Source organism: Ipomoea nil, unplaced genomic scaffold (genome assembly GCF_001879475.1).
Source record: "Ipomoea nil cultivar Tokyo-kokei standard unplaced genomic scaffold, Asagao_1.1 scaffold1509, whole genome shotgun sequence".
Taxonomy (NCBI): Eukaryota; Viridiplantae; Streptophyta; class Magnoliopsida; order Solanales; family Convolvulaceae; genus Ipomoea; species Ipomoea nil.
Genome location: NW_017617937.1, coordinates 2,488,574 through 2,510,233, shown reverse-complemented (window position 1 = coordinate 2,510,233; position 21,660 = coordinate 2,488,574). Strand labels below are relative to the sequence as shown.

The following is a 21,660-nucleotide window of genomic DNA, read 5'->3' as shown; positions in this document are numbered from 1 at the left end:
ATATCTTGCACCTTTGGTGGGGTGGTAGTGGCTGCAGTGGCGATGTTGATGTTGATGGTGGCGGTGGCAGGGGTGACGATAGTGATAGTGATAGTGATGGTGGTGGTGGTGTGGCGTGGCATGATATTGATGTGGAAATTGAAAATTTACTTCTCTAAAAAAAAAAAAAAAAAAAAAGTCATTTTTCAAGAAAATGAAGGTATTTACTTTAACCTAATGTCTTTCTTTTTTCTTCTTTTATTATTATTTTTTTTTGACTCACATGTTTAACTGTTTATCAAACATTGGAAATCTCAAAAAAATGATTTCGAGAAATAATTTCTTGGGATTTCAAACACACTCTACAAAAATTGGGATTATGAGTGAAAAATACGATTTACTATAAAATGGATGTTGGTAAATTTTAACAAACAAATAAATTTTAATTAATTAAAAAAAAAACTAAAAAAACACCCGAAAAAACTAGTTTCATTTTTGTTAAGCATAAAGGTATATCTCAAATTAAAGGAAAACCTACGAATGCAACCAATCAACCAACAAGAGAGAAAAAATAAAAAATAAAAAAATAATAAAAAAAAACTTAAATGAAAAACAAATCAAATTATGTAAAGATACTCTCCAACTATCCAACTATATCTCTCCAATATCATATCAATTGATGCAAGAGATCTCTACAATTGTCCCCATTCCGCTATAGTCAAATGAAGTTCATCCATTCAGCATTGTAGGATGGAGGAGTGAACGAAGTAACGCATTTTCTTCCATTGCATAGTACAAAAATTAAAAGATAATTGATGTAACGTTATTTATTTACTACTTTTTTTTTTAAAGTAAGACAATATTTATATTAAATAATAAGATGTTTAATACAAGAAGGTATAGAAGAAAGCCAAATAGAAGGACCAGAATGCAAACGAGCCGCTCTACCTAACACATGAGCACACTTATTCACTGATCTATTGATGTACTTAAAGGACACTACTTCAAAGTGTCTTTGTAACTCATTGCAGGCACTAATAGCATAACCTGCATAAGAGAAAGATTGGATCCGAAGCCATTAAGGAAATTGCAAACCACCTGACAGTCGGACAACACCACGATCCTGAACAATCCTTGATCTATTTACTACTTAATAGCACACACAGATAATTTTTATAACTTTATATATATATATATATATATATATATATATATATATATATATATATATATATTTGGATACATTATATTTTTTAGTTTACGTTATATTAATCCTATACTTCTATATCTCCATAACATTTGCCCAAGAGTCTGGGGATGAGGTAAAGGGGATGTTGCATTGGCAAACTTCTATTGTATTGGATGGAACTTGACTTCATTTCTTTAATATAATGTAGCGTTTCGTAAATATTTGTTAGTTGATTGAGTTAGTGAGCTTGATTAGTTAATAACATTAGCTAATTGTAGAAAAGTGTTTGGTAGCTGTTAGTTGATCGATGATTAAATACAAAATGACTTTTTCAAAAAGTTGATTGAAAAAGGTGGTTTGATCATTTTGGAACAAAAAGCTAATTAATCAAACAATTATATTGATTGTTTAAACAATGCAAATCAAACAGTTAATACTAATCAAATAAGCCATAATTAAATGATCTATGTTACCAAATAGGGCCAATAATATTTTATACAAGTAGTGGGGTTGGAAAAAAAAATTTAAATTGTTTGGCATTTTTGGATCTTATATGAATTGAAATTCTATAATATCTTTGAGAGTTTTGTTCAGACGTTTTCATCTTTTTGTTTAGATATCTATTATGTAGAAATGTTTACATTTGTTTCAAGAAGTGTTTTAGGACAAAAAAGTTATCAACGAAAAAAATATATAACTAAAATACTGAATTTTATTGATAATTAATTTAGCAATTAATAGTATTATATTGAGAAAATAAATATGGTATCGAGCTAATGTAAAATGGTCACTTAAGTTATGATTCATAATAACAAAATTTTATTAAATTTTATCTTCTATGTATTTATAAATTAAATGTAAATTTAGTATATGTCATTGTAAATTAAATAACATAAAATAGCATTTGAAACATACAAAATTTAATAAAAATATAATACTATTTTGTAGAGTGCTGATAATATCATGTATATACAAACGTCAAAAATAATAGATGTAGCGTTGTCGATTCCTTTAATAATACATTTCAATGCTAAATTCCACTCCATTAACTTATCTTCTCTCTCTCTCTCTCTCTCTCTAGAAACAGAGGTCTTCATCATCAGTGACTCTCTCCAAGGCTATCAAACCAATTCAACTCAAAATGATGGTAAGCTTTCCTTCCTTTTTGCGCCAGTAAAGTTATGAATTCGATCTGATCTTCAAGAAATACAGAAACTTGAAGGATTTTTGTGATGGTTTCAGAAAATCGTGCTAAAACTGGAGAATTTGGATGACAAAATCGCGCAAAAGGTGATGAAGAAAGTCTCCGAACTATACGGTACGCACTGATTTATATATATTAGGTTTCCGGCCAGAACAGAATCCTTAAAACTGTCGGAGATTTGGATTGTGAATTCGCTTAATTTGCAGGAGTGGAATCGATGTCCGTGGACAAGAACAAGAAACTATTGACGGTGACGGGGATCATAGATCCGGTGTTGCTCGTGGCCAAGCTGAGGAAAGTGTGTAACACGGAGATAGTGTCTGCCGGGCCAAAGGAGGGCGAGAAGAAGAAAGGTGACGACAACAATAAAGGCGCTGATGAGAAGAAAGGAGAAGACGGCAAGAAGAAAGGCGCCGGCGGCGGGGCTCAGGCGGCCGGCGCCGCCGCTCAGCCATTCGTGTACTACCCGCCGTACCCTTATCAGCAGCAGTACCACTACTATCAGCAACAGTACCCGCCCTCTGCTCCACCGCCGTATTATAACTCCTACAGAGCTGTGGATGACACTTCACATGGCGGCTGTGTTATTTCCTAATTTTTCTCTCTCTCTCTATGTCTCTTGTTCTCCCTCTATATATATATATATATATATATATATATATATATATATATATATATATATATATATATCTAATCTATATATGTATAATTATTTGAGAGAATTGGCAATGTACAGTAAATAATGTGAGTGTTGTTATTCATCATGAGACGGTGTATGGTTGTAATTAATATCAAGCTAAATATGAGTTTAATCAATTTGAATAATGTAATGAGTCGAATTTAAGTATTTAATATATACAAATTAAACTACTACTAAAGTTTGATTGACAAATATTAATGTAATAATCAATTATATGTTTATGATATTTATAAAAAGACCCGCATAGGCAGCTCAACTGGTTATAGAGGTGAAATTTTGAAAGAATGACCAAGAATCAAGTCTCACTAGCGACAATGACATCCTCTCAAATGCTTTGTCGGGTTGAGATTCATCCTTCAAAAGATATTTATAAAAAGACCTCCTCTCAAATGCTTTGTCGGGTTGAGATTCATCCTTCAAAAGATATTTATAAAAAGACCGCTAATAAAATTTATCTAATTTACAACAATATCTCAAATAAAAAATTTAATAATTACTTTTTTTTTTTTCTATTCGTATGAAGGAAAATAAAAATAAATCAAAACAAGCTAGCTTAAAGACGGCAATGAACATATAAAGTTATTCAATCCATAGATTTATTAACATTCCTATATGTGTTTTTTTTTTAAAGGTTCCTATATGTGTTTGATTAAGTAATTTCACTTACATATCAAAATTTTCTTAATTATGCATAGAAAATTGTGGCTCGAGTAAATATTATTCTCGTATAAAAAATTAAGAGTGATTTTTTTCAACATTTTTTTAATCAAATTTAATATAATATATAAACTATTACACAAAAATAATATTTATTAAATATATATCCTTATACAGTAACAAAACATATTCCTGAACGCTCAAAAAAATTTCTTAAAGAATTCAAGAACGTAACTGGCCGGAAAAGTGCTTGCCCAATTTCATATTTTATCATGTTTCATCCAAAAAAGAAAAAAGAAAAAAAAAAGACTTAAATGGCTTTCAAAAAAATAAAAATAAATAAACTTAAATGGATTATAATATTGCCGGCAAAAAAGCAGGCGGCAATAGTAGTGGATAATGATGATATAGGCATATAGCTATTAGCTAGCATGCATAGATTTTGTGATGCTAAAGGCTGAATTTATCAGCATATTTTTATTTTTTTTTTCTTGAAGTGATTCTTATTTTCATATCAACTAATTTATAATCCATTCACTATTTTTTTTTTTTTTTTTTTTTTTACATCTTACCATTCTAATCTACTTTTAAAATATGCCCATTTACATAAATTTACTCTTTTTTACAAAACAAAACAATAAAGTAAAATAAAAAAAAAAAAGACAAAAAGTTATATTTTTAGCAACTTTATTAGTAATATATGCAAGCTTGCAACACATGATAAAAAAATATCAAAGTTATAATTTTTTTTACACAACACCTTGCGATTGAGATAATTGCAGGGATGTGGTCAATCTAAACTATCTTAAATTATAAACAAAGTGATTTGACTTTACTTATAAATCTCTCAATTTTAGTTGATAAGTTATTAATACGGAGTAATTTAATCTAATTTTTATTTATAATATTTTATTAATTAAGATCACAAAATATATTTCTAAATAATAGGTATAAATTTTTTCATAAATCAAAAAAGAAAATTATAATGCCTTATCTAGGTTATTTACTAAATGTCAATTATCTACCTAAAATATCACCATCAAACATAAAGGTAGTCAGATTCTTTTTGAACTTGTCTAACAAATGCATTTCTACATAATAGGATGACGTATAGAAATGAATAAATTAATAAAAAGAAAATTACATACCTCAAACTTGGCTGCCAAGTTTCATTATATTACCAAGTACCAACTATAAAGTCGAGAAATAATGACAAATACATCCAGCAAGAAACTCTTATATCGTCTGATCTGGTTCCAACTTTAAGTTTCCTCTCCCCATTGACTTCATTCCCAAATCCCAATATCTCCATCCAGGATCCCAATATTAATTAATTTTAATTTATTTTACCATTACTAAGTAGTTTGACTAAGTTAAACAAACAATGTGATTATTTAATTAATTACCAACTTTTTCTAATAATTTTTTTGATCAACTTTAAAAAAAAAAAAAAGTCATTTTGTATGTAATTAGTATTAAGTATTAACTAACAGTTAATTTATCAAACATTTTCTATCATTTACTAATGATATTAACTAATCAAACCTACTAATCCAATTAGCTAACAACTATTTACCAAACACTCCTTAATCTTATAAAATTTTTATGAATATGATGAAAAATTTGAGTTTAATTATACGTTATTAAATTTGCCACATGTTTGCAATATATCAAAATTAAAAGGTAAATTATTGTATAAAATAGTGGGAAAATGGCAGTCCTCCCCCCTCCCCCCTCTCTCAGTTATACGCTTATAACATTTTTCCCCTGTGTTATTTATACATCCACATTTGCCTCTTCAATTATTTTGAAAGTGGAGGTTTTGTCATCTTTGATGTTAAATGGATATTTTTACCCTTAAAATAATTATTTCATTTGTTTCTCTTCTCTAATAAATTATTACTTATATGTAGGGATGACTACAGTTCGATTTGAACTAAATCGAGCACTATAGCAACCGAAATGAAATAGTATGGATGGTTCTTGTTACGATTTAGAACCGTTACAAAAATTGTTTAATTTAGACTATTTTAAAATTGTTTAGTTTAGACTACTTTCCTTGTAAAATGTCTTGTTTATGATTTAATGCATTAAGTTTTTGTCTTTAAAAAAAACTAGAAAATAGGATTTACAAAAATAAATAAATAAATTTTGAACCGGCAGTTCAAACCGAAACTGGAATTATAATAAATAATAAATGTGAATTGAAACCGAACAGATTTGTAAACATCGTTTGTAAATGATAAATCTGTTTGATTCTGGTTCGCATTTATTCCGATTTCATATTAAAAAATGTATTTATTTATTTATTTATATTTGTAAATTTTATTTTCTATTTTAAAATAGTCTAAATTCAACAATTGTTTTATTTTTTTCGGTTCTGAATCGTAACAAGAACCATCCCTACTATTTTAGTTCGGGTGTTATAGCATCCTGTTTAGTTCAAATCAAACCGTAGTCATCCTTACATATAAGTAATAATTTGTTGGAGAATAAAAATAAATGAAATAATTATTTTAAGAGTAAAAATGTCCATTTAACCTTAAATGAGAAAAAATCGTCACTTTTAAAATAATTATGGAGACAAATATGTATGCATAAATAACACAAGAGAAAAAAAATACTATAAATTTATAATTGGGAAAATGACACTTTTTCCCCCTATGTTATATACTTATAGCACTTTTTCCCCCTCAATTATTTAAGTGGCTCTTTTTCCCCCTGAAATGTTAAATAGACATATTTACCCTTAAAATAAATATTTCATTTATTTTTATTCTCCAATAAATTATTACTATAATTTGGTTCAAACCAGATACTATAGTAACCAAACCAAAATATTCCAATTACAATTTATAATCAAAACGCGATATTTAGAGTTTATTAAAATCAAGAACTGGAATGGGCGGTTCATGTTCCAAACTGAAAAAATAAAATACATTTATTGTTGAATTTAAACTATTTTAAAATAAAAAATAAAATTTTAAAATAAAGACGGTTCAAAATCGCGAACGGGATCCGGAACCGTCGGTTCATGATCCAGTTTTTTTTTTTTTTATTCTTAAATTTAATAAATTGAAATCCAAATATTGGGTTCTAGATCTGAATCATAACTGAAAACTTTTAATTCGATTGCTATAGTGTCTGGTTCAGTTTGAACCGAACCGTGGTAATCGCTACATATACGCAATAATTTGTTGGAGAAGTAAAATAAATAAAATGTTTACTTTAAGGGTAGAAATGTCAATTTAATATATTAGGGGAGAAAACCATCACTTTTAAAATAATTGAGGGGACTAATGTGCTTACATAAATAATTGAGGGAAAAAAAGTTCTATAAGTATATAACATAGGGGGAAAAAGTGTCATTTTCCCTTTATAATTTAAGAAGAAAAAGTGTCATTTTCTTTAAAATAATTAATACTCTTAAAGTGGGCCAATGGAGCAAGCATAGGAAACACCAACTTGCCCTTGTCCTGTTCCGCTATCATTTAAAAAAAAAAAATTTAAGTTTAATAAAATATTAATTCAATAAGGCAATAGTTGAATAATAAAATACTCTAAATAAGTTAAACAAATACTAATATTATAAATTTTGCCCGAGTCTAAATGAAATATTGAAATGTGTGTGTACACTGACAGGGGTTACATGGTATGTATAAGGATACCATAAAGAGATACAAAATAGAAAACAGTAAAAGAAATAAAGAATATTTATAATTTTATTTTTAATGAAGTATGGTACTAAATTACAATCGTTATATCGTGCACCCGACGCACAATGTATTGTGCACTTTGCCCTATCCAAAATAACGTCATTTTGTTAAGTTTTACAGGGAGTTGACGTGGCGGAGTTTATGTACATTCTACTATACAATTATGTATATTCGAAATATGTCTGTATGGGTAGCTCAACTGGTCATAGAGGTGAAATTTTGGAAAAATGACCAGGGATCGAGTCTCAACCTCTCAAAGTGAGGGGGGCTCCTTGTGCGCAGTGAGCACTGGTCTAGCCTCTGTGGTTCATGTTCAGTTGAGTCACCATGATTTACATCCTCCCAAATGCTCTATCGGGTTGGGGTTCAACTTTTTGGAAGAATGTATATTCGAAATATGAAATTTTGTATTATGTTAGATTATGTGTATTATCCTTTCAAAAAAGATTATGTGCATTATGTTAGGAATTTATGTGTATTCTATTACACAATTATGTACATTCGAAACATGATATTTTTTTTTAGAAGTTAACAACAGATACGAGAAACGAAATTTCCAAAAAAAAAAAAAAACATATATAAAACGACGTCGTTTTGGGTCAAGACGCACAATGCATTGTGTGCCCTGGTGTACGATATAATTTGCCATTAAATTAATGCAAATTTTATTGTGAATCATGAATAAAAAAAATACATTTTTAATATATTATAGGTACATTATTTATGTATTGAGTGTACATTTTTTATATTATACAAAGTAATGTTACAGTATCGAACCCCGGTGGTGGGGTATTGACTATTTGGGCTGTTGCAAAATAGCATTAAAATGGCATTTTAAGTGGCTATTGTGTGGTACGATTATCATTAGGGTCCACTTCCGATTTGGGTCGGATCAAAGTGAATTCGGGTTCTTCGTAGTGAGACGAAGAGATTGATATATTGTTTGCTCAAAACGGATAATGGGTGAATGAGATATTAATTCTCAAAGTATACCCATTGATTTGGAAAATGAAGAGACAAAGATGAGTTTTTGTCCCACGTTGGTTTGGGAAGTGGATTTACACCACAATTTATACAAGAGTCTTTTAAAAGCTTATTGAATTGTAAAGCATTGGGTTTGTGCGCTAGCACTTGCGGGCACGATTGTCGTTTGAAATTGGCAAGTTTTTTACGATGAGTGAACAAGAGAGACACAACACATGACTCACCTTTTATTCTCCAAAACTCTGCTCCTACTCCTTGAAAATTGGCAAGTCTTTTATTCTCCAAAACTCTGCTCCTACTCCTTGAAAATTGGCAAGTCTTTTACGATGAGTGAACAAGAGAGACACAACACACGACTCACCTTTTATTCTCCAAAACTCTGCTCCTACTCCTTCTTGAAACTGTGCTCTAGTTCGCCGGGTTCGTTCGTTTGGGGAAAGAGCAGTAGGTCTTTTACGATGAGTGAACAAGTGAAGAAAGTGAACAAGCTAAGAGAGACACAACACATGACTCGCATTTTCTTCCCCAAAACTCTACTCCTACTCCTTCTTGAAGCTGTGTTCTTGCCCGTGCTCTAGTTCGCCGGGTTCGTTCGTTTGGGTGCTCAAACGTCGAACCGTAGTACGTTTTATCTTGAAAAACCTAGGCCACAACGTCTTTAGCACTTTTGGGAGACGACAAATAAGGTTTTAAGGAAAAATGACATTTCGCCTGACTCGTACTAACCCTCTTCCTTTTGCCTTTTCTTTTACATTTTGGGATTATACTTTAAGCACAAATCTGTTGTTCTATATATTCATATATATAGTTGTTGGAATTATAATCTAAAGGATTTTACATTCCATTTTGGTTGATAATATATATATATATATATATATATATATATATATATATATATATATGTTAGGATTGCAATTGTTACATTTCTCTATTTTGTAACTTCTCTCGGTGGTTGTGTTGGTCCTTTTGTAAAATTAACACTTATTACTATTCGTAGAAAGGCAAACGGAGGATTGATTACATAAAAGTATGAAATATACATAATAATTTGATTACTTGTTTTGATCATCTTCTTCTTCTCTCCACATTTCAGCCCAATTTCTCTGAGCTTCTTCAAACCCAAGAGCAGATCCCTCCCTCTCAGAAACCCAGCTCGCCGACAGAGCCCCATACACAACTCCAAGACTCGACGCACTCAGAAACACGAAAATCGTCAAGATCGGCACCCAGTTAGGCACGTCCCAGATCCCTCGCTCCTTCACCGTGCCCAGGATTTGCACCGCCCCAAGACCAGTCGCCATCGGAGCTCCCACGTAAAACAATATCCTCCTCGTGATTCTGTTCCACACATCCTCCGGCAATTTCTCGTCCTCGTCCTCCCCCTCCTCGTCTCTGTCGGCCTTCGGCTTGCTTTTCATGGCTGGGCCCCCGCCGAAGCCCTTTGCAGCTTCCGCTTGCAGCCGCCGTGCTCTCCTCCGGTTGAAGTTTGGATTCCTCGAGGGTTCGTGAGAGAGGAGCGAGATGCGTTGAGTGGATGGGATTGGGTTTGGAAGGTAGAGGAAAGGGTGTTCGAGAGCGATGAGAGTTTTCATGGCTTCTTTAGCCATTTTAGTTTCTGATCAGAGAATTGTGTGCTATGAAGTATAAAAACGCAGCCTTATCCAGAGATAATGAATGGTTCTTGATATGATAAAGTTACCGAATATACCTGTTGAAGATGGTTCGTAAAGATATTTTCTAAGATTTTTTTTTTCTTCTTCTTTTTGAGGATAGACAATTTGGTCCAGTACCTAAACACTGACTCCGTATTTCTTATTATACTTTTGTTGGGTTACATACCGCCACTACTACTTGATGCTATATTGATATGTATGAATACATTCACTTTATGTGCAAAAGTATATTATTATTATTATTATTATTATAGATTAAAAAAAAAAAAAAACAAACATATTCCGTTGCTAATTATCTTCACAGTACTAGGTAACGTACTTATGAATTTTATAGACGGGTTCAAGCACCTCGATGTTTAGTACTACGAAGAGACAATGAGAGTAACGGGACTGGCAGACATGACTACTGAACCCGTTTATACAATATTGTTTTTTAAAAATAAATTATTGGAGGTGTTTTGGGGAAACTAATTTATTTTCTCAAAAAACTTAACAAAAATATTGATTTGAGTAGCTTTTAAAATTTCAGTGTTTTGGAGCAATAATCTATTACAAAAGCTAATTAACCAAACACTCATATTGACTGTTTTGACTAAATCAAACTAGCCAATATTGGATGATCAGTTATGTTACCAAACAGGTTGTATATCACCTACCACAAATGTTATGTACATAACACTCCAAACAAATATTGACAAAATAATCACAAGTTAAAATATGCTGAGAAGTTTCACTTAAGATTTATTTTCAACGACATGGTGAGTGTTTCATTCCTGCCACGAACATTAGAGGTTTGGGTTGGACTCTTTATGTATAAAATGTAGAATTTTATATTGAATCTTGAAGTTAAGTTTGCTGCAAAGATAAAAAGTTGACGTTTTTTTTTTTTTTTTTTTTTTTTTTTTTTTTTTTTTTTAATTTAATTTTATTTAAAATTATTAAAATAAATATAAAATAATAAAATTTTAATGGAATGACTGCTACATCAACATTAACCCAAAAAAATATATTAAATTTGATTTAATTAAATGCTTTTAGACTATTTAGAGATCCAATTATAGTTTCGCGTATAGTACTAGTGCTTATTTTAGTATTATTCCATAAATTAGTAGTATGTCTAATTTGTGCATTGGATATACGACGTCGTCCTGGTACCATTTAAAAAGAATTCTATCTCAAATTTACTGTTCACATCGAGCCCTAACTTTTTTGGCGCCTCTTCGTCAGTTCCTCTCGAGTCTCGACGTATTCTCCCTCTCCCTTTAGTCTTTGGGTTTTCTGATCATCTGCTGTTTCTACTGGATTTCAGCCTGCGAGGCAAACGGTTTTAGAATCTCCATCTCTCAGGTAACTCCTTTCTTCAATTTCATTGAGTACTGTATATGCATTTGGTGAAGTCGAAAATTCTGTTTTGGTGTCCTAGGTATTCTCTCTCTGTTTTCATATTAATCTCTTTGTTCCAGGGTTTTCCATTTCATATCCTAAATGGCTACTGCATCTATGGATTTCGATGTTGGGGGAGACGATCCCAATGCGTCAATTCCCCGTGGTGGCCCAATTTATGTTCCGGACATGGTTAGTGCGCTCACAAGGATTCCAGATTTTGAATCCTCTGTATTCCATGAACTTCAGGTATGAAGCGTCTTTAAGATTATATTATGTGTAGAGTATGTGTTTGCGATATTCTTCTTATTTGAAATTTGTAGGCCGTATCCCTCCTCTCCCAATCATTATACCATGAACCATGGTTCACCATGATGAACCACTCACATAAGATTCATTTTTTCATTTTTAGTATACTAAAGCTTCATTTTTTGAAGCTTATTTCTTGTGTAATTAAAAGTTCATGAGGTATACTATCTGAAAATGAACTTTCAGTACCTTCAATATGAACAGTTATCTATGGTCTACATTGCAATGTGGACCATGGTCCATAGTATAATTTGTCCTTCTTTCTCCATACCACTAATGATAATGCAGATTTTTGTTGTTCCGTTTGATGCTTTATATGATAGCCTGTATTAAGATTCTTTATATTTTTAATGCAGAATCTTAAGGAGGAATTATGTTGCGAGTCACTTGAAATGTATGATGATGAAATCTTGTGAGTTTTTCTTATCTTGTTTCTGCTTTGCTCAGCTACTCCTTCTGGGTTTACCATTCTGTTTAATCTCTGGTGCTTTTGTGTTGGACTTGATTGAGGGGAGGAAACTTTCCTTTCCTTTACTCTATCTTGTTTCTTTATATTTCTACACTCCACTTGAGGCAATTATTGCCCTTCTTAATATTGAATGATGGAAAAAACTTGTTATTGCCCATCTCTTGTTTTGTCTATGTTCTTCCCTTTGTTCATGGCTGTGGACTGACTTTGGCTACACAATTTCCTAAAGGGTAGAAGAACTCAAAATTATAAAGGAGGAAGACCTGGTAAATAGGGCATTCGAAGAAGCATTCATGGTATATAATCTCAATTTCATATTTTCATTAGAATACACATGTTCAGTTAGTTTGACAAGTTCCCCTTGGATGCTGGCAGGGTGATGAGTTGAGAATAGACTCTTCATATCCTATACTAGATAACCCTGTGCCTAATGCTGCTGCTTCAGAAAGGTCTGAGAGAGAATTATGTTCTTCAACTAACCGTGATTCCTCAACTGGGGTTCGTAATAGAGCCTGCCATAATAAGAGGTCAAAGAAAAACCATTTCAGTAAGAGGAAACAAAATCCTGTTGAAGTATGCTATATGCTCTTAAATTCTTTTATCTTCCATGATTTTGTCATATTCATTTATTTTTGGTGTTGCACATGGGACATTAAGCAGACGAGGAAGAGAGTGGTATAAAAACTACTCCTTCAATTGCTGCATGTTTCTTTATCTGATTGGAAATTTATTTGGTTTTTATATTAAAGATGTGATTACTCCTTTCTTTATTTCCTTTGGGGATAAAATGTGGTCATTTATTTGATTGTGCCATCCTTTTACGTATCCAGGAAAGCTATATTGCTAAGGTGGAGCAGCTTGCAAGAATTAAGCATAAACAAGAGGAAGATAAAGCAGCAGCGAGATTGCATTCATTCAAGTGAGCATTTTCTAAGTTAAAGTTGATTTGCACCTTATCCGTTGCAGTGTTTTTTGACAACTCGATGTCATTTGTAACTATTAACCTCTGGTTGTGTTATTTGTTTCAGTGGTAGTTGTGGGACTATGAACTCTGCACCAAAATCCTCTGAGAAAAGTGAGAGGATTACATCACTCAAGTCCATAAGTTCATCCAGAAAGGTTTGTTTGATGAGTCCTTTTACTTTTGTTTTGCTAGTTTTGAACTCTTAATTTTTCATTCCATATTGCATCAAGATCACTGTTTAATTTATTCTACCTTATAGCTTTTCTTATATTTTGTGCTCCTTAAAAAGGTTTGCCAAGTCAAGTCATCTAGTTCGAGAGCACACGTTCCTATTCAATTTCCAGAAGTTGTCCTGTGTGTAGAGGTTTATCGTAGCAGAAAGCCATTAATGAAGGTAATTTATGTTTGAGCCACACTCTGTTTGTTTCCATAATCCTATCCAAATACACTAAAAAACAACTACTGATTTCTATAAGCTTAAGTAAATTATCCAAAGTGGGTATGTGTTTGTTTTGCTTTATCTTCTTTCATTTGTGACTAACAAATTGTTTGCAGAGTCAAGAATTTTTGGTCCTAGGGCAGCAAAGTTTGACTGAAGTCAGAGACCAGATATATTGCATTACGGATGAAATTATGAGAAAGGCTGACAAGGATGATCCTTCTGGCTACTTTCTTATAGAGGTAAATGAATGACTTAACATTACTGCTTGTCTAGAATAGAGCTCTTCTTCAGTCTTGGCCTAAGAAATATAGCTACATTTTTTAACTGCTATGAACTTTTCAGGATTTATTTTGCAATGATTTAAGGGATCCGCATGCTACTGATTATAGTAAACCAATACTTGATTGGCTTGAAAATTCTACGGAGGCAGTTGAAAAATGGGAATGTATCAACTCAGGTGAGCTGCTGCAGAAGCAGAAAGCAGTTTTAGGCAATAAAGCAGGACTGCGATTGCCTCGCTTTAGAGCTGTTGAAATGAAAAATATGCGCTTTTGTGACTTGAGATTTCGAGTTGGTGGAGGATATCTTTATTGTCATCAGGTACAATGCCTCATCTTTCATTCTCCCCAAGAAGATATAAATGTGGTCTGATCACAGAGTGGCATTTTACAACTAAACATTTCCGTTATGGAACTAATTTTGCTTTTCTTTACCTGCTGAAGGGGGACTGCAAGCATCTAATTGTAATAAGAGATATGAGGTTGATCCATCCTGAGGATGTGCAGAACCAAGCTGCTTACCCATTAGTTATATTTCAATTAAGAGTGCGGCTTCAGAAATGTTCTGTCTGCAAGATATACAAAGCCGAAAAGATGACAGTTGATGATAAATGGGCTCCTGAAAATCCTTGTTATTTCTGTGATCTTTGTTATTACATGCTCCATTATGTGAATGGATCTTTGCTTTATGATGATTTCTCTGTATATGATTATCTCCATGATTAACATGTGATCGTAAACATAAATCTTTAATTGTCAGATTATTTATACCTTTTCAGTAGGAAACTTTTTCTTCTAATCTGCACTTCATTGTTTGCAAAAATATGAAATGAAATATCTGTAACAGTCTCCTCATTCACATTTGAGTTGATCCTACACCAAAGAACTTTGTATTGAATGCTGGATAAGCAGTTGGTATGCTGTTTATCATTGACATTTATGCTGAGTTTATAACATATTATGATTATGATTATATAGAGATCCTTGCCCACAAAAGGCGTAATTCATTGCCCAAGTGTCCTCACATATTGAACCGACAGGATTGTGGAAGGGTAAATCATTGTGACTCAACAAACAATCCATTGTCCCAAGTGTCCCCACACCTTTGCCTGATAAGATTGAGGGGTAAATTACTATGACTCAACAGACAATTAGATGGGAGGACTAGTCCTTGGTGAATAAATGGCATAGTGCAATTAGATGGGAGGACTAATCCTTGGTGACTCAAAACATTACAAATATGGTTGTACCTAAAATGGCATAGTGCAATAGAAAATCCCTATGATAATAATATTCATTTCAAACAAAATGAACACTATAGTAATGAACCTTCATTGCAATTGTATTTCAGTATATTGCAGTCTTGATCTCAGTATAGAAAAATCTGTATAAAGAACAAGAAATGTAAAAATACCATGACCACCACAAAAGTTTGGGTTCCAGGTCTGTCAAATACTCAACATTGCATCATGTCTGGTGAAAATTCTAAGTATTTCAATGAAAGCAGGAAGATTAAGAATTAACTGTCCCATTTTTCGATCCTCATCTAAAGTCAAGGTAGATTTGCGGAAAAATTACTCCCTAACGGTTCTTTCTTCGAGTAGTTCCATTGGCTTTGCCCTTTTTACCTGTAACTTGTCTCTCAACTTCCTCTTTGCCCTTTTTACCTGTAACTTGTCTCTCAACTTCCATTTTGCCCTTTTTATCTGTAACTTGTCTGTCAAATTCTTTGCCCTTTTTATCTGTAACTTGTGTGTCATCTTCCTCTTCTTCTTCTTCGTCTTCTTCTTCACTGTACTCACTCTGAACCGACTCCTCCTCGTCATATTCATCTTCATCAGTAGCATCTTCATCCTCGATGTCATCAGGAATATTCTGTTCTCCCTCAGCCACACGGCCACCCCGAGTACCAGTCCTGTTCCTTCTTAATACTTTAACCTTAACACTCACAGTGTTGTCACAGCCTAGCCAAGAATCACACACCAAATAACTAGTCAGGTTATAATTTCCTTCTGATGGAGCTTGGATCTTCCCCGTCACCAGTCGGGACCCACTCTTTACTCGTTCCGTAGCTTCTTTGACTGCAGCGCTAATTTCCTTTGTGTCTGCACCTAAAGCTTCCATTTTGTCTTCAACTATTTTCGAAGCAGCAGTTACTGCTCCAGCTTCATCCGTGAAGCTAACCTTTTGGGAAAACCACACACTATTTGAATTCGCATCTGCGAGTAAAAACCAGAAACTTTCCTCCTTGGGGAATGGGTAGTATGGATTATGTGGGAGGGCGCCAATCAAACCGTTAGCCCGTTTTAGCATGACCCAGGCCTGTACCGTAACAATGTCTCCCTCTTGTATGCCCTCCTCCCCTTCAGTCTCGCAACTGACATCAACTGTGACACGAGGCATCAGTTCCAGTACCTTCTCAACATCTTGCGCTTCAGCCACAGATAAGCTGGCAACCTCCGTGAGCAGCTCGGCACGTTCTTGAGATGTCATGTCTCGGAAGTCCTGGAAAGTGCGTGCCTACCACCAGCAAACATCATTAAACAAGAACCAACGAATAGCTGACACTCTTTGAGTGATGAGAAAGTTTTGAACTTCAATAAAGACAAAAAAGTTTTCCTTCCAGTATTCAGAGCGGAAGAGTTTTCAACATCATGTTGAGCATATAACCATTAATGTGCAATCTAACTATCAGCTTAAGCTTTTAGTTGAGATGGAGCACATGCTTCAATTTGGTATCAGAGTCAGACCAAAGGTCGATAAGCGACGCAATCCAACTATCAGCTTAGGCTTTTAGTTGAGATGTGCTAATGCCCAATAAATAAACAGTGAAAGACTAGCTTACTTTCTGCACTATCTTTTCAATAACTGTGTCGCTGAAATGTGGAAGCTGCAAGAAAGGAGCAACACCTTCACTAGATCCCCGAGTAGCTTTCCTTGCACTAAGAGGAATCGCCTGCATGATCCATGGTTCTCTTTAGATCACAACGTCAAATACATGCTTGAGTTTTACACTTTTAATAGATAAGTTATCTTTCAGAAGATAGTTTGAAATATCAAAGTTCCAGAAATACTCCCATAAGGGTCTATAACTTGTAACCTGAACAATACATTGGGAAAGTTCAACAACTCCTATTGCAGGTCTCAGCCATCCATGACCCTTAGAGGTGCGTGGTAGATTAGCCATCTGTGTATAGCAAATACAAGCAAAGTGAATGAGAAGCAGGTCTGATTCACATATAAAGGGGAGCAAAACTCAAATGTAATGTCATCACAGCCGGCATGGTTGCAGTAGGCGCTAGGCGCTAGTCGGGAGCCCGGGCAGCACCTAGCGCCTAGGCGGAATCTAGGTGGCGCTAGGCGGGCGCCAAAAAAATAGTGACAGACTTGCAGTTTGACAATTTTGATGAGGCTGTTTTCAACATTCAATCAAATAACACATTCAAATACATGAAATAATGATAATTCATAAGTGATAACATCAAAACAATATTTAAAAAAAAAAAAAAAAAAAAAAAAAAAAAACCTCAAATATGAAATACTCAAATACTTCATCATCCAAAGATTCAAAGTATCAAACTAGTCTACGGACGGCTCGACCAGACAAAATCGACCGACTCGGCCGAGTTGGCCGACTAGGCTGGTTTTGACCGATTTCGCCACCTAGCCGGCCGGCCAATTTTTGGGCGCCTAACAGTGAAAGTGGAACGGCCTAGGGGCGCCTAGGTCGATTTTTACAACATAAATGACAGGTCCAAAGAGCTGCATAGCCATAGGTTTGATGCCTCAACAAATTAGGAGACCCCATCAGGCCTATATAAAGACAGTTTAGTCCCAGCTGAGCTTTGTAGTCGGGATAAAACAGTATCAGTTTAAATTACCTAGAGGTCTCCCATGAGAGAACATGAAAAATTACTCTGAAAACAGAAGCAGATGAAGGGCCCTTATTTAGCACAGTTAAAGAGAACTATTGAATCTAACATTTGTGGTTTTGTCACTTTTAAAGATGAAGCCACTTAGGTGTTTATGGCAAATATAGCATAGAATGCTCCACAATTTACTAGCAGGATTTGGCAATTAACATTGCAATAAAAATTACAATCCAAGTTTACCACAAATAGCTCTTCTAGAAGCTGAGGGGCAAGCCGAAGCACATGTTTGTAGTCTCTCTGCAGATCTGGGGATAAAGTCTCTGCTTTGCGAGTTAAATGTGCTTGAATCAGCAATTCAGTCTAAGAAGAAAAGGAAAGAAAAATTATCTTTCAGTAGCTGATAGTTGATTAAAAGTCGCCTTAACAATAGCGCATTACCTTAATCAGTGATGGATGTTGTTTCCAGTATTTCGCTTGTTCCTGCTTTGCACTCTTGCCATCCAAGTTCAGCTCTCCTTTTACGACTGAGAAGAGCTTCTGGAGGGGTTCATCATCAGATCTGCGAACTGGAATCTCCATGTACTCAGCAGCCTTAATGAAGACTTCCATAATTTTGCTGAAAGTTCAAGGTGATTACGGGTCGATTTACTTCATTGCCATTATGTGTGCATCAAGCATATCCAGAGAGTAGTAGAAACTTACTCTCCTTAATGATGAATTAAAACAATATAGGTTAGCATTAATAAATGAAAATAGAGATAATCCTGAAGGCTAAATCATGTTAACTAAGACTAAGCAGTTTTCCCTTCTTCTTTTTTGGTCAGGCCATGAGGTGTCCTGAGCAGGTCCTAACTGTAGGAGGCACCTTTAAGCCCGTACCATACTCAGACTGATCCCCATTCGCACCGGGCCGGCCCAATTAAGGGGCAAAGTGCTGACCAGATTGGTTTTTCCATACGAGAGGGGGTTCGAACTCCCGACCTCTCTTAAGGGGTGAGAGTGCACGGCCACTCACGCCAACCAAGCTGGTTAGCAGTTTTCCCAATATGATATACACTAGGAAGAATAATATTTAGAGAATTCAAAATTTCATACAGAAAGACCATACTAAACCTTGGGGCCAAAGAAGGCTTCACTGAGTTAAAATAGGTAGACAAGGTTTCACGTCTGACATTTCCAGAATATTGCGATGATCTCGACAGATATATAACACCAATAATTAACGGCAACAGAATAAGTCCTCCAAGAATCCAAATTAACAGCATTCCACCAGATGCACCAGCAAGCAGGAATTCGGGAAGAGCTATTCCAACTTGAAAGCCCTATAGCAAGACATGATACTGTCAGTTTGATGTGATTGCCTCTGGTTTTCACAAGGCAAAGCTATCTGTTTATCCACATGAATAAGATGAGCTCGAGAGTTAAATGCAAATGAGGCACGTTACCTGTCTACCATCAGGATGCCCATATTTCTCAAAATTCTCACGGGAAATTGGATCTGTCAGAGCTTGGTAGGCTTTGGATATATATTCCACAAAATACTTATTGGCATCTGAAATTTTTAAAGAAAGTGAGTAACTTCTTCTAAGCACGTGTCACTTATATAAACAACCATAGTCTATACAAAAAATAGGAGATCTGCCAACCTGGGTCGGGATTTTTGTCAGGATGGTACTGAATAGAAAGCCTCCTATATGCCTTCTTTATTGCTGAATCTGAAGCTCCAGGTTCCAGCCCAAGAATACTGAATGGCTCAAACACTTGAATCTGTGTCAGAATAAAACAGAACGCTATCAATAAAGATATGCAATATTCAGATCCATAAAACCATTGATTAGTACTGTGTGCTAAAAATTCGATCCACTCAACCACATCTAAGGGTATGTTGTAAAAGAATCATTAAAATATGGTCTGAAGAAAATTACTATAACAAGGTCAACATTTACCTCACTCCTAGACTGCTTAACCGAATAAGCAACTAGGCCAACAATCAACCAAAGCAAAATCAAGGTCACGTTACTGCAGCTTAAGAAGCTTGAGATCTGCAAAAAAGTTTACTCGAGTAAAATAATTGGATAAATATAGATACATGTCACACTCACTAAGAATAAAGTTAAGCTCAGTTGCAAAAGTAACTGACCCGCTGAGAATTTGATTTGCGATATTTTCCAGATCGTGTGCACACAGAACACTCACAGTGGATGTTCCTCGTACTCCTCGTAGCAGCACGGAAAATCTTGAGCACCGTATAGGGGACTAAAGGCAGACCAATTACAGACAAAATGAAAATTGGGAATAATGCACTGTTTTCTTGGTTATCGGCCATCAGAACCTTCTACCTGTGGATTCTATAACCTGCAAAAATGGATTCTAAAGCATCAATCAACAGAACATGAACAAATTACCAACTACTACATGGCTGCAGTTTCAGCTCAGTTCCAGATATGTGACTATTAACAAATATTGAAGCAATGCTAAAACATTAATATGCAAATTAAGTTATTATCAATAACATAAAATATTTACCACCATAGATAAATTCAATCAACAAAATCCATTCAACTGTGAGTATCGATTAAAGAAATTAAGGTAATTCACATCAATCAGTCAACAAAGATGAAAGTCAAAGCAAAACGGGCAATTCAAAAGGGAATTGAAGGGGAATTTAGGGACTTCCTCAGAATTTTTAGGGGCAAGCATGATTTTTTCCCCACAAGAAACAGTAAAATCCGTCAAAGAATGAGTCTTTTCACATGCAAATCAAAGGGCAACAAACAAAATATCCAGAAAAATCAAGACCCATTTTCAATTCAGTCAAATAAACTAAGCATAAATGGGATTACAAATCAAAGCATCTATGCTAGCGCAAGAAATGCAGATTAAAATTCTCGAACTAATGGGTATGCTGCAGATACCTGAAATTTGAAGAGAAAAGATCTGGGTCTTCTTCTAGGACCCAAAGCTTGCATCAGTGAGAGGGCGCCAAGGAGATAGTCCCCTATGAATTAGGCAGCGATACTGTAGTCTGTAACGTAGGTGACAGTGTATATTTTGCTTCTTTTCCAAATTTAGCCCTCAAGTCCTATGTTTTGCCACCATAAATAGTGATGGCAAATCCGTCCATCTAAATTCTGAACCTGCATTTATTAACTATACTAGCGAATACCAATTTTGATTAACAAAATGTGGTTTTGTTCCACATGTTTAATTCTTACTAATTTTCATTCACGATTATTGTTTTAATATCGATTTTTATCTACGATTATTAATTTAGTGTCAAAATTTATCATATCGGTCACTCATTCGTTTAAAACATGTCAAAATCTAAAAAATTTAAAGGTATATTCGTCCTTTTCAACTGAAGATCCCAATTTGAGTAAAAAATAATGATATTTAAGTCCTAAGATCGATCCCAATTCGCAATTCTCCTCATCAGTACCTTACCTTAATTTAAAGAGGAGAACTGTGAATTGAGATCGATCATAGGACTTAAATCCCTATTTAATGCTCAAATTGAGATCTTAGTTTGAAAAAGATGAAAATACCCTTAATAATTTAATATTTCGGCATATCTTAAACGGAGGGGGTGATCGGTGTGATGAATTTTGACACTAAAATAAGAGTCGTTGATGAAATTTGGTACTAAAACAATAGTCGTGGATGAAAATTGATAGAAATTAAACATGTGGACCAAAATTATCATTCTATTAATACCCGCGAGACCAAAATTTATATTTACTCTTAACTATACACTAGTAAATTACCGTGCGATGCACGGATAAATCTTTTTAATATATATTTAAATAATAAAATTAATGATAAAATTATAAACAATTTTAAT

The 21,660-nt window shown here is 34.1% G+C and overlaps 4 protein-coding genes across 6 annotated transcripts; 2 read left to right on the top strand and 2 right to left on the bottom strand.

Moving 5' to 3' along the window:
- The first annotated feature begins 2,166 nt into the window (after positions 1-2,166).
- Positions 2,167-3,197, top strand: LOC109188801 (heavy metal-associated isoprenylated plant protein 13-like). The gene is made up of 4 exons (XM_019339429.1): positions 2,167-2,315; positions 2,411-2,486; positions 2,579-2,985; positions 3,064-3,197. The coding sequence occupies exons 1-3, from the start codon at positions 2,310-2,312 to the stop codon at positions 2,965-2,967; spliced, it is 471 nt and encodes a 156-aa protein (XP_019194974.1). The 5' UTR covers positions 2,167-2,309; the 3' UTR covers positions 2,968-2,985; positions 3,064-3,197.
- Positions 3,198-9,481: 6,284 nt separating this feature from the next.
- On the bottom strand, positions 9,482-10,036 carry LOC109188841 (uncharacterized protein PAM68-like). The gene has a single exon (XM_019339477.1). It carries the CDS (start codon positions 10,034-10,036, stop codon positions 9,482-9,484), a length of 555 nt encoding a protein of 184 aa, XP_019195022.1.
- A 1,272-nt stretch (positions 10,037-11,308) lies between these two features.
- Positions 11,309-14,791, top strand: LOC109188793 (snRNA-activating protein complex subunit). 2 transcript variants are annotated; one of them, XM_019339418.1, is made up of 11 exons: positions 11,309-11,449; positions 11,566-11,734; positions 12,151-12,206; positions 12,493-12,559; positions 12,639-12,836; positions 13,094-13,182; positions 13,292-13,382; positions 13,517-13,621; positions 13,783-13,908; positions 14,012-14,269; positions 14,392-14,791. In XM_019339418.1, the coding sequence occupies exons 2-11, from the start codon at positions 11,588-11,590 to the stop codon at positions 14,671-14,673; spliced, it is 1,419 nt and encodes a 472-aa protein (XP_019194963.1). In that variant the 5' UTR covers positions 11,309-11,449; positions 11,566-11,587; the 3' UTR covers positions 14,674-14,791. The 2 variants fall into 2 exon arrangements, with proteins under 2 accessions (XP_019194963.1, XP_019194964.1); XM_019339419.1 differs by lacking the exons at positions 11,309-11,449; positions 11,566-11,734 and having other exon boundaries at positions 12,153-12,206; positions 12,498-12,559.
- A 453-nt stretch (positions 14,792-15,244) lies between these two features.
- LOC109189205 (dnaJ protein ERDJ2A-like) lies at positions 15,245-20,837 on the bottom strand. 2 transcript variants are annotated; one of them, XM_019340001.1, is made up of 11 exons: positions 20,735-20,837; positions 19,960-20,174; positions 19,766-19,861; positions 19,466-19,586; positions 19,265-19,371; positions 18,933-19,141; positions 18,258-18,435; positions 18,060-18,179; positions 17,048-17,134; positions 16,793-16,903; positions 15,245-16,467 (listed from the first exon to the last, which is right to left on the bottom strand). In XM_019340001.1, exons 2-11 carry the CDS (start codon positions 20,143-20,145, stop codon positions 15,529-15,531), a joined length of 2,154 nt encoding a protein of 717 aa, XP_019195546.1. In that variant the 5' UTR covers positions 20,146-20,174; positions 20,735-20,837; the 3' UTR covers positions 15,245-15,528. The 2 variants fall into 2 exon arrangements, with proteins under 2 accessions (XP_019195546.1, XP_019195545.1); XM_019340000.1 differs by having other exon boundaries at positions 19,960-20,194; positions 20,733-20,828.
- Positions 20,838-21,660: the final 823 nt, after the last annotated feature.